Source organism: Herpailurus yagouaroundi, unplaced genomic scaffold (genome assembly GCF_014898765.1).
Source record: "Herpailurus yagouaroundi ecotype Mexico unplaced genomic scaffold, PumYag 355, whole genome shotgun sequence".
Lineage (NCBI taxonomy): Eukaryota > Metazoa > Chordata > Mammalia > Carnivora > Felidae > Herpailurus > Herpailurus yagouaroundi.
In genome coordinates this window covers 9,282,366-9,295,055 of record NW_024412572.1, presented here as the reverse complement: position 1 = coordinate 9,295,055, position 12,690 = coordinate 9,282,366, and the positions used below count along the sequence as shown (strand labels likewise).

Sequence of the window (12,690 nt, the reverse complement as noted above, 5' to 3'; positions counted from 1 at the left end):
CCAGGTGCCCCAAGTCTGTACTTTTAGAAACAGCCTCCCGACCCTGGGGTGCCTGGGTGGCTCAGTCAGTTAAAGTCCAACTCTTGATCCCATCTCAGGTATTGATCTCAGGGTTGTGAGTTCAAGCCCCACGTTGGGCTTTGCACTGGGTGTGAAGCCTCCTTAAAGAAAAAAAAGAAGGAAACAGCCTGCCTCTTTTCTCTTTAAGTTGTGTAGAAGACTTATTTTGGGATATGAAATCACTTTAAGAAGAAAGGAAAAGCTGTGAAACTAGCTTATGTCTGACATGTTTAGTGTAGCTCTTGCTGGGCTTGTCTTTCAAGCTGCTTCTCTCTCTGGAGACAGGACTATGCCGACACAGAGCTCTTGCTTTCCCGGGAGAACGTGGACCAAGAGGCTCTGCTGAACTATGCCAGGGAGGCAGCGGACTTCTCCACTCAGCAGCAGCTGCCGTCTCTAGATTTTGCCATCAATCACTATGGGCAGCCTGACGTGGCCATGTTCGACTTCACTTGTATGTACGCCTCTGAGAATGCTGCCTTGGTGCGGGAGCAGAATGGACACCAGTTGTTAGTGGCTCTGGTTGGGGACAGCCTCCTAGAGGTGAGTAGTAAGGATGGCAGCACTTTATAAAAGAAGCAATAGTAAGGAAACAATAATAATTAAGAGCAAATGTGAGTACCCCTGGTTGTAGAATGAGGGTCTACTACATGCTGCAGCATAGGTCAGCTCCCTACAGGAGTTACACCAGGAAGTAGGGAAGGATTACAGGCTCTAGGGCATCCAGACATGCTAAGTATGGATGGAAATTCTGCAGCTTTTGTGATTTGCTCCTCTACCAGCTTATGAAGTGGAAAAGCCCAGTATCTGAATAGTTGCCAAAAAGTACTGTCAACAGCAAACTTTCTTCGTTTCTCAATTTAGTTTCCCTCTTTTAAAATACAATTTATTTAATTCCTCATTTCCTTTCTCCTTCATAGCCTTTTTGGCCAATGGGAACAGGAATAGCCCGGGGCTTCCTAGCTGCTATGGACTCTGCCTGGATGGTACGAAGTTGGTCTCTAGGAACAAGCCCCTTGGAAGTCCTGGCTGAGAGGTAATGGAAAGCAGCCAGGTGTCTCTTCCACGAGAAAACTGGGAGTGATGAATGGTTTGCTCCTCAGGCAGACTACAGGTTTTCTTCCTTCTCTCTCTCTTCCTTTCTTAATTAAAGATGTTTTCGTACTAAAGAAAGGAAAGGCAAGATATTTATTTATAAAATCATAGGTATGTAAAGATTATTTAATCTAAGTGGTCTTCTTTTATTCCTTTTCAAATTAAATTTGTTACTGACAAATAGTATCTGAATCTTTGCATTCCATTAAAGGACAGTATCTGATTCTTTATGACAGTCACATGAACAAATACATAAAAATAGTACATTAAATCTTCTGTCAAAGTAGAAAGACTTAAACTAATGAAATCAGTGCAGTAGCAGGGGACATACTAACATAAGAAAAGAAATAAAAAATGACTTTGAATTCAAAAGAAAATCCCAAACTGCTTGTAAACATTTCTCAAACTCCCAAATGTCAGATATTTTGAAGCAGATTATTACAAAAGAGGTTAAGAATCCTAGGATTTGTTTGCTAATAAAGAACAAATGCCTTGACCAGAAGAACTAGAGAAATAAGATTTCCTGGTGCAATTGGTGGTTGACAGCATTTTAAGTCTGTTACTTAAGAAACTCTGGGCAATTTTGGTAGCAAGTTCTTTTTTCATCTGTAATTTTCTTAAAAATTAAATATTGTCCTCCTTGAAAAAAAACAAAACAAAACAGTAAATTAGTTGCCTTTTTTTTTTTCAACGTTTATTTATTTTTGGGACAGAGAGAGACAGAGCATGAACGGGCGAGGGGCAGAGGGAGACACAGAATCGGAAACAGGCTCCAGGCTCTGAGCCATCAGCCCAGAGCCCGACGCGGGGCTCGAACTCACGGACCGCGAGATCGTGACCTGGCTGAAGTCGGACGCTTAACCGACTGCGCCACCCAGGCGCCCCAATTAGTTGCCTTTTAAATTAGGATCAGGCTTTTTATCCCAGCCCACCACAGTGTATTTTCCCTTGCTACCGGCCCTTAACCAGTTCAGTGTCTGTGGAATCACTGGCGTGGTGGGAATGGGAGCAGGGGCTAATGTAGGTTTGGAGGAAAATAATGGTCAAGGATGAGGATTTGTCATATCCTTCAGATTTTTGGGGGGCAGTGTCAAAAAATAGGAATGTAATCAAAGGAGAGGGAGAGGTGTATGGTGCTTGCCACTGCTCTGAGTATATTGTATGTTATTGCAGGGAAAGTATTTATAGGTTGCTGCCTCAGACCACCCCTGAGAATGTCAGTAAGAACTTCAGCCAATACAGCATAGACCCTGTCACCAGATATCCCAATATTAACATCAACTTCCTCCGTCCAAGCCAGGTAAGAGCCTTCTAGTCAGTTATCTACCTCTCAGCCCATTTCAGGACTGACCAGACCTCTGAAACACTGAAACGTGTCTATTAGTACCGTATACCCACCCTTCTTTCATAATGCACGTATATGTCTCTCTGGAATGACTGAAGGTAGGTATTACTTTCCATCAACAGATTGAGCAGCAAAGGGAGAGAGGTGTTGATGACTTGCCAGAAGATCACATGTGACAAAAATGGTGGACCTAAGACTTTATCCCGTGCCTCCTAATTAAAATTGCAGGTTGTAGGGGGTAGAGCACTTGTTCACTGCTCAGGAAATGTGACTTCCACTTGCATTATTGCCACCAATCACTTGTGACTTGGACATGTCATTTTCTCTGAACCTCAGTTTCTTCATCTGTAAAATGGAGATATTAACCCCTGCTATTCACAGGATCATTGTGAGGGTAAATGAGATTATTCACTTGAAAGAACTTTGAACGTTAGAACATTGTCTGCAAGTAAAAGATACTGGTGGTCAATTTTTTTGTGATGCTGAGTTATTTCTCAGAATGTCTAAAGCCTTATAAATGCATTGAGAATGACATTTACAAAGCACAGTAATCCCGTAGAGCCCAGCAATTTCTAGAAAGCAGCCCATTCAACATATTTGCCTATGTACTTGTGTAATTTTTTATTTACTTTCTGCCTGAAGTTTATAGCTTCAAGCCTTCTGTAGACTTCTGTAAAAGGGGTCCATGAGACCTGCTGTCAATGGGCAACGTTAATGGTCCGATAGTGACTATCAGAAGGCCCTCTAAGGCTGAATAGCTAATTTTTAGAACCTTTTTTTTTCTTTTTCTTTTTCTCTTTTTTTTTTTTTTGAGCGACAGAGAGAGAGACCATGAGCAAGGAAGGGGCAGAGAGAGGATCTCAAGCAGGCTCCACACTGTTAGCACAGAGCCCAATGCAGGGCTCGAACTCACAAACCGTGAGATCATGACTTGAGCTGAAACCAAGATTCGGACACTTAACCAACTAAGCCACCCAGGTGCCCCAACTTCTTTTTTTAATGTTTATTTATTCATTTTGAGAGAGAGAGCAAGAGCGAGCGTAAGAGAGGAAGGGACAGAGAGAGAGAATCCCAAGCAGGCTCCTCGCTGTCAGCATGGATCCCAATATGGGGCTCGAACCCATGAACCTTGAGATCGTGACCTGAGGTGAAATCAAGAGTCAGATGCTTAACCTTAACCGCTGCTCAAGCACCCCAGAGCACAACTTATTACTGTTAATATATGTTTGTTTATATGTAAACCCCACCACATTCCAGAAAGCATTTAAAGGTCATTGTTGTAACTTTTATCGGAACTTTGCCCAACCTGCTATCTCAGTCTTTTGCTCTCTGGTGGGAACTTGTTACTTGGTGTTTGATTTTCCTTCTTTACAGCTTTTTAACTTTCTGCCAGGTGCGTCACTTATATGATACTGGAGAAACAAAAGATATTCATCTGGAAATGGAGAACCTAGTGAATTCCCGAACTACCCCAAAGTTGACTCGTAATGGTGAGTTCTGGTAATGACCTTTTGAAAACATTTTTTTTTAATGTTTATTTATTTTTGAGAGAGAGAGAGAGAGAGAGAGAGAGAGAGAGACCGAGTGTGAGTGAGGGAGGGGCAGAGAGAGAGGGAAACACAGAATCTGAAGCTTTCAGATTCAGAGTCTGCTGAACCAGACTCTGAGCTTTCAGCAGAGAGCCCACTGCAGGGCTCAAACTCACAGACAGGACCGTAAGACCATGACCTGAGCCAGAGTCACACGCTTAACTGACTGAGCCACCCAGACCCCCCTAAGTAATGACCTTTGAAATGTAAGTAACCTATTCAGAGTAGTCAGTACTGAGCTATTAGTGTGCACAGTACTGTATAAGGCAATAGTTCTCAACCAGAGGTGATTTTGCCCCTCAGGGAACATTTGGTAGCCTTTGAAGACATTTTTGATTGTCATGACTAGGGGAGGGTGCTATTGTCATTCAAGGATGCTGCCCAACCTCCGAAGTGCGCAAGTCAGCTCCCCACAACAAAGAATTGCCCAGCCAAAAATGTCAGTAATGTCAAGGATGAGAACCCTCAGTCTAAGGTTTTAGGAGGATATAAAGAGAAACCAGATACAAATGCTGATGAGAGAGAGAGGAGTGAGTGCACACACATACACCAACCAAGGTTTCTGGGGGAGGCTTTATGAAGAAGCAGTGGCATTTTAGCTGAGTATTATGACATTGCCAGGATACAGTTGCAGAGATAAAGGCCATTCTGTATTTTGTGTGCCTTGAAGGGCCCCTGGATTTTTTTTTTAAAAGAAGAGCAACCAGAGTATGCCTGGTCAGCTGCATGTAAGATGGGATGGAGAAGGGAAATGCCAGAGGCAGGGAAACTAGTTAGGAGTACATTGCCGGGGTGCCTGGGTGGCTCATTCGGTTGTGTCTGACTCTTGGTTTCGGCTCAGGTCATGATCTCACAGTTCATGGGTTTGAACCCATGTTGGGCTCTGCACTAATGGTACAGAGCCTGCTTAGGATTCTCTCTCTCTCCCTCTCTCTCTGACCCTCCTTCACTCATGCACATGCATTCTCCCTCTCTCTCTCTCTGTCTCTCTCTCTCTCAAAAATAAAAATAAACTTAAAAAGAAATACAGGGGGCGCCTGGGTGGCTCAGTCAGTTAAGAGTCCAACTTCCGCTCAGGTCATGATCTCGCAGTCCGTGAGTTCAAGCCCCTCATTGGGCTCTGTGCTGACAGCTTGGAGCGTGGAGCCTACTTCAGATTCTGTGTCTCCCCCTCTCTCTGCCCCTCCCACTCTCACACTCTGTCTCTTTCTCTCTCTCAAAAATAAATAAACATTAAAAAAGAAAGAAAGAAAAGAAAAGAATTGCATTGCAGTAGTCAAGCTAATGGTGGTGAAGGCCTAAATCTGATATTGCTGTTGAGGATGGACAAGGCCATGGAGCATAGTTAGAAGAACTCTGACTTTGGGGCCGGGTGCAATGGAGTCCCAGTTCAAGCTCTGCCATTTGTGAAGTGTGTGGGCAAGAACGGGTTATTTTGCATCTGTGAACTTTGGTTTCCTTGTCTGTGAAATGGGCCTAACAAATACCTACTCCATACTATAGTTATGAGGCTTCTATGACATGTATAGAGTATTTATTACAACATCTGGCATACAGCAAGTGGTCACAAATGGCAGCCACTTTGTCATTGTCATTATTAATTATGTGAGAGAGCCAGAATCAATAGGCATTGGCAGTTTGGTTGCATTATGGGTCAAGAGAGCATTGTGAATGGTGCTGCCATCAGTTTGGAGAAGGAAGTGGGAGGATGAGAAAGTTTGACATGCTATTGGGATATCAAGGTGGACATCACAACCAGCAGGCAGTTGGAAACATTTTCATCTAAGCAGACAATACACCTTTGTCAATGTCATTTTAGGGCCTAGAGTATTGAAGTTGACTAATACATGTTAGACAGACTTGGAAGACATTTGAATAAAATTAATTTCGGAAGTAAATTTCTGATTTATAATAATAACACCAGGAGTGGTTCCCTGTGTAGTTTTAGGATACATTTTCAGACTTAAATAGGATTTCAGACTTAAATAGGATTTTTATGATATTGCAGTTTTTACCTTGTTAAGTTCCCAAACACTAAAGAACTTCGTAGGTTAGTTATTTCCAGCTGCTAAAAGTAAGAGAGCAGACATTCTTGGACACAAATAGGAGTTTACAGCTTCTTTTAAATGCTGCATATCAGAGCTTCTCTGATGCAGTTTACAGATTTTTATAAGGCACAGCAATAAACTGGAAAACATCCAAGCATATGTGTTCTTGTATTCACCTTTTCAAGATGTGATCATTTATAATATAGAATGCCAAGCCTGACCTGAGGGATTGATTGTTCTGGTCTGGGGTCCTTGGCCTTGCCAATGTAATCCTACAGAGTTTCTTCACTTGGCAAATCGCTCTGTACTCTGGAAAGTGTAAGAGTGGGCTTTGTTTGCCTTTGATTAACATGTTGCCAGAGTGAATGGAATCTTTTCTGCTCTACTCCCCCTGATTGCTTTGAAGGGAAGGAGCTTCCTCAGCTAGCTGCCACGCAACTATACAGGGAGGGTGACAGGTCAGTAGATGGCGCTGTTCCATCTAAGTCCCTATCAAACAATGTGTCAGTGATACTGGGCTTTACATGAGCAAGGCCAGATAACCCCCGTTGTGACTGGCATTGACCTCAGAGTCTGGGTAAATTGGTAGTTTCTTACCTACCTAAAATTCTACTGTCATGATACCAGTTACATAGCTTCTGACTTTTGAAAAACCGTGACAGCTCTTTTGTCCCAACCTTTAGTAACTGTTCAAATTAGGTATAGGTATTGCAAAGAGGATCCTCTATCAATGCTACCAGGTGACCACACTTCTGATATTTTTTTTTATTGTTTTAGAGTCTGTAGCTCGTTCAAGCAAACTACTGGGTTGGTGCCAAAGGCAGACAGATGGCTATGCAGGGGTAAATGTGACAGATCTCACCATGTCCTGGAAAAGTGGACTGGCTCTGTGTGCGATCATCCATAGATACCGCCCTGATCTGATGTAAGTTGTGACAAACTTTGTGTTTTATTTTGTATTCCCTAAGCACCTCAGAGTATTTTGCTATCAAATAGCCAAATGTTGTACTTTTTTCTACAATGAGTTACGTAGCAAGCTACTCTAGAAAGCAGTGATTAATTTTGATTTAGTTATATTTAAAACTGTATGTCAAGCATCATGTAGCTGAATCCAGGTGAGATTTTAAAATCACAGCACTCAGAACGTCAAAAACTGGTTTTAACACCCACCTGGACCTGTTTACATCACACAAAGGAAAATTCTGTTCATTGGCCCCTGGTTGAACTCTTCTTTTGAGCCAGCTGTCTCGCAAATGCTGTTGGGCATAAGGAAAACCTCACTAGAACATTTGGCTGGCGGAAGGCAAATATGTCCCTACTAACAAAACAGAAAACAATGAACACTCACCCGATTTATCATGGTTCATTGGTATTATCTCTTTGTTAAGAATTGCACCTTTTACAAACATACTCTGTCCAGTCCATAAGATTCAGGCCACCATACCCACTTCTATCGGTAACATCTTCCCTTTTGGCCATTCTTTACTCACCTAAATGCAGAATCAGTATAATAGGATGACCCCAAGTCAATTGCAGTGACTGGTGCACTCAGATTTACCCCATGGAAGCCAAACAAGAAGATCCAAAAACAGAAGCAGAGCATGTTGAATTATTTTGGCTTCCTATCCTTTTATCATTAGGGCCCAAATTTGTGCATTTGCTTTGTTTTAATGATTGCTTAAGGAAACATAAGAAACATAGTTTCTGTTTATAATAGGTTATAAATTAATGAGGCAAGAGCTGGTAAAAATAGCCTTATGTAGTGTGGTTTAGGAATGGAGGTTTCTGATTTGCTTGGATAAACTTAAGTGACCTCTAGTGTTCCTATCCCTTAGCTAATGCAGAGGTTGGTAAATGGTAAGTGAAAGTAGGGCTTTTTCATCCCCACCAAAAAAGGGCAGGAGAGGAAGAGAGACTAGCTTGAGAAGGATTGTGATGAATGATACAGAAGGCTTTAGAAGAAGGTTCAGGTCAATCAGTTCTCTTCCAAAGGGAAGGAACCAAAGAAAAGGAAACGGAGGCAAAAGTAACTGAAGGGAACCTAGCAGGTGAGGTGGAGGGGGATGGTAGAGGGAGGGGACGCATTCTTGTTAGAACAAACCAAAGGCTGCCTCCAGAAGGTCTAGGGAATTTCCTTGTAATAGAACACAAAGCAGCGAGTAGGTAATTTGGCACAGTTTAGACTATGATGACTTCATTCAGGATGAGGCCTCTATGGTTTAATAGGCTTAATCTATAGAGAGAAGGCATTTAGAAAAATGAAAAACTTGCTATGGAAGTCAGTAGTAGGTTAACACAAAATAAGCCCTGCCCAGTTGATCTGAAATCACCTCTTAAAGAAGAATGCTATCAGTCTTTACTTGATTGAATGGCAAGAAGCTTGAAATCCAGTGGGAAGTGTTGGTTAATCTAAATACTTGGGAAAACTCAAGAAATTTAGCAATGGAAAAATCTTTTGAGGAAGGTTTTGGAATTTCCCTTCGAGTAGAAGGCTGAGTAAGATTTACCAGAGCTGAGTTAGTACATCAACAGCTTGTCTGGTCCTAATGACACAGCAAGTGATAATCCTAGGCCGTTAGAAGCAGTCTGATCCAAATAGGATTTTTATCATTATTGAGCATTAATTTAATATGTACAGATGACATGCAACATACAAGAGAATACATGTTAAAGATAGTTCCTCTTCTTGAGCTTACCCTTTAAGAAATTTATGTTACTGGAAAAATGAGAGTAGTTCTTCATCTTTTCCACTCTTTTTTCCTTTCTAAGTAGATTTTTAATCATTTCTTCTTGAGGATGATTTTCATTTTCTTAGTAAAAAGGAGACTAAAAGGTGAGATCAATAGTTTGGCCCTCAGATTGCACCCTGGATTTCAGCTAAAAGACTAAGAAATGGTGATGACTCCATTGATACTGTGTATTCTGGTGTGAAGACAAGCAAGCCTTCTTGATATGTTTTTCTCATCCCATTTCTTAGAGATTTTGACTCTTTGGATGAGCAAAATGTGGAGAAGAATAACCAGCTGGCCTTTGATATTGCTGAGAAAGAACTGGGCATCTCTCCCATCATGACAGGCAAAGAAATGGCCTCAGTGGGGGAGCCTGACAAGCTGACTATGGTGATGTACCTGACTCAGTTCTACGAGATGTTCAAGGACTCACTCCCCTCCAGTGGTAAGGGCTGGCAGACACTGGTATGGAGATCTTCCATTTCTTCTCTGTTGTTGCCTGGCTTTTCTGTCTTTCCTTCCAACCATGTCCTTCATCATTACCACCAAAAGCAAACCTGTACTTACTCTGTTATTCCTAGTTGGCTTTCTGGATAAGTCCCTGGAACTTTGTTCCATTAATTTTTCCTTCTCTGCTAGTGTGTTCTCAACCATTCTTTCTTTTCCCACATCTCTCTCTCTAAACCTATAAATACACAAAAGTCATTCCTATGCAAAATGTTTTCCCTGACTCTACTACTTTCTCACACCGTTTCAGAACCAGCCTTTTTGAAAAAGTGGTTTATACTTAAGGCCTCAGCCTCCTAAGGCTTAAACTTTATAACACTTTGCAACCCGGCTTCTGTTTTTACTGCTCTGCCAAAACTGTTCTCCACAGTCATGAAAAATCACCAAATCTGTATTCTTTTCTCATTTTGCATCTCATGCACTTGGCTTTTCTGCATTATTCAGAACAATGGAGTGATGCCCTTTTTCTTGAAGTTCTCTCTGCTCGTTGGCTTCTGTGGTCCTGTACTTGTTTGCCTCATTCTCTTTCTTCTGTAACTGTTGCTTCTATGGCTTCTTTCTCTTCTCCTACCTTTTAGTGCTTTCCAAAGTCTTTGTTTGGCCCTTAGCCTGCTGCCTCAGTCTACCAGAGTACTGTACTACAAAAAAATGTCCCTGTTGTCATTTATTGTCCCTTGGTGTAAGTGTAGTATAATGCTTTAGAGTGTTCACCATGGTACCCGACCTGGGCTTATTTCCCAGTTCTTTGACCTGTTTGACCTTAGGCAAGTTACTAAATTTCCCTGTGCCTCAGTTTTCCCATCTGCAAACTGGATTTTATGTATGTATAACATAAAATTGTGATATGCTAAGGAGAATGTTAGGCAGACAAAAGGACTTAACAAATACCTGCAGTATATTATTCGTTTCAATTATTTAAAAAATTATTAGCATTATTAATAAAACATTAGAATCCACAGAGTTGGTGGTTCTCCAATGTCTTCCAGTCCACTTACTCATAGAGATGTCCGTGGCTTTTTCTGATAAAATATGCAGTTCTTACAGCAGAAATCCACACTGTAGCATCAGTATACCTATTTAGGGAGAGCCCTGCCTTTATGTGCAGCTAAATGCATAATCAAAACCAGTGACCCTAAACCACATACCCTTCCTCCCTTTCTCCCTCCACCTTGAAATTTTTATCACAAAGGTGAGGCTTTAGCAGTCAATTGTAACTAACAATCATAGGCAGATTCCAACTTTTGAAAAGCAAAAATGGAGGGTTTTTTTGACCGAAGTGGATTGAAAGAAAAAGTTGGTTCTGTTTACATGGATGGAAAAGAAAAAGCTCAACATCCACACCTAAGTGTGCATTTCCTTTGTGGAATTTCCTGCTGAGTTCTCCTTGGTTTTGTCAGAGCAGATGAGCCTTTAGAATTTTCTGAGGTTCTTTGAGCCACCTGCAAGGAGGTATTCCTGGTCAGTACTTTGAAGCCCCCTCCAGGGCTGTCCTCAAACATTGCTTCCTGTTCACAGATGCCTTGGACCTGAATGCTGAGGAGAAAGCAGTCCTTATAGCTAGCACCAAATCTCCCATCTCCTTCCTAAGCAAACTTGGGCAGACCATCTCTCGGAAACGTTCTCCCAAGGTAAAATGGAAGAGGTTTTTGACCTACTGCAAACCTAAAGGCAAGTTATAGTGCCTAGGATAATGCAGTGTCCCTCCTCTCTTGGTATAGGATAAAAAGGAAAAGGACTCGGATGGTGCTGGAAAGAGGAGAAAGACCAGTCAATCGGAAGAGGTAAGAATTATCTGGGATTTGCTAGAATGATCAAATTGCCCTTTTTGGCTTAAATCCTTAATTTCCAAATTGATATTGCTAGATCTTTTCATATTCTTTTTTTTTTTTTTAACATTTATTTATTATTGAGAGACAGAGAGAGACAGAGCATGAGCATGGGAGGGACAGAGAGAGGAGGAGATGCAGAATCTGAAGCAGGCTCCAGGCTCTGAGCTGTCAGCCCAGAGTCCGACGCAGGGCTTGAACTCACAAACCACGAGATCATGACCTGAGCTGAAGTCAGATACTTAACCGACTGAGCCACCCAGGCGTCCCTCATATTCATTTTTTATGAGAATTTTTGTGGGCAGATGCTTTTTCATTGGGCTTCTGCCTTTGTTTAATGTTTTGGAGAACATCCAAGGGAGCAGACACGTGTGCTCTGGTGCTTTCCTGTCCCTTTAGAATTACATATTTGGCAGAGGGCAGTGACTTTTCTGAGATACAGCAATACCAGCAAAAGTCCAAGTACCTCTTTATACTGCCCCATGCACCAAAGTCTTCCTGATGGCATCTTGAGATTAGAACCTTAAGGGAAGCTGTTAAGCTTAACCTAAAGCAAAAATACCAGCCACCTTGCCAGGCACTGGTCACCCTTCTTCTTTGAGGGAAGGGCATCTGTGGCGGGGGGGCTTATGTAACAGAGGCCAGGTTTTGGGTGTTGGTGTTTATCAGGAGGAAGCACCCCGGGGCTACAGAGGAGGAAGGCCCACACTGGTGAGCACTCTGACAGACAGGAGGATGGATGTGGCCCTTGGCAATCAGAACAAAGTGAAATACATGGCAACCCAGCTGCTGGCCAAATTTGAAGAGAATGCACCTCCACAGTCCACTGGCATGAGGAAACAGGTAAACCCCATGTTACATCTCACCCATCCACACTTGGTCTGACCACATAGGAAGGAGGGATCTTCTCAGTCAAGTGAAATGGGATGGGGTGTGTCTCAGCCGAGTGTTCATGCACTCGAGACTGGTGTCTGGTTTTCCCCTTGTCTGACTGCAGCAGAGAAAAAGTGTTTTATAAGCTCCTTGTGTGCTTTCAGGACTGCTTTATCCTCACCATTCAGGTGTGAGGTGTCTGTGACAAAAAAATCCAGAGGGGTTTTAAATTTCTGTATATATCTATACTTGTTTATATGTTCATATACATGCAAACATATTTGAATTATGAAAGAGGTGGATGTTTATTGAGGAAAATGCTGAAAACTATAATAAAGGTAATCAAGACACCTCTAATTCTGTCAACATTTTGTTGTTTCTTTCTAGTCATTTTTGTTTCCATAGTTGAGGTCATTCTTAATATACACTTCCTGTTATGCATTGTTCACATAACTTTGGGCATATTCCCATGTTGTGCCATGCTTTTCTTAACTCTTCTCTGGTGTTGGATGTTTTCATTGTTTCTCATCTTTCATGATAAAGTACAGAGGTAATAAACATTCTTGTGGTAGATCTTCTTTTGTGTGCTGCAAATGGTTTTCCTAGGCTATCCTCAAG

The 12,690-nt window shown here is 41.9% G+C and overlaps 1 protein-coding gene across 25 annotated transcripts in view; it reads left to right on the top strand.

Moving 5' to 3' along the window:
* MICAL3 (microtubule associated monooxygenase, calponin and LIM domain containing 3) overlaps nucleotides 1-12,690 on the top strand; it is a 231,500-nt gene that overhangs the window by 115,069 nt on the left and 103,741 nt on the right. For 20 of the 25 annotated variants that reach the window (XR_005786780.1, XR_005786781.1, XM_040462748.1 and 17 more), the window contains exons 8-16: nucleotides 346-603; nucleotides 981-1,096; nucleotides 2,329-2,455; nucleotides 3,894-3,990; nucleotides 6,915-7,062; nucleotides 9,115-9,311; nucleotides 10,889-11,001; nucleotides 11,092-11,154; nucleotides 11,845-12,042. Coding sequence is in view for 23 of the 25 variants with exons in the window: in XM_040462748.1 (XP_040318682.1) it covers nucleotides 346-603; nucleotides 981-1,096; nucleotides 2,329-2,455; nucleotides 3,894-3,990; nucleotides 6,915-7,062; nucleotides 9,115-9,311; nucleotides 10,889-11,001; nucleotides 11,092-11,154; nucleotides 11,845-12,042 (1,317 nt within the window). In the remaining 2 variants the exon portion in view is untranslated. The remainder of the gene's footprint in view (nucleotides 1-345; nucleotides 604-980; nucleotides 1,097-2,328; nucleotides 2,456-3,893; nucleotides 3,991-6,914; nucleotides 7,063-9,114; nucleotides 9,312-10,888; nucleotides 11,002-11,091; nucleotides 11,155-11,844; nucleotides 12,043-12,690) is intronic. The other 5 variants (XM_040462753.1, XM_040462767.1, XM_040462766.1 and 2 more) reach the window with 1 other exon arrangement.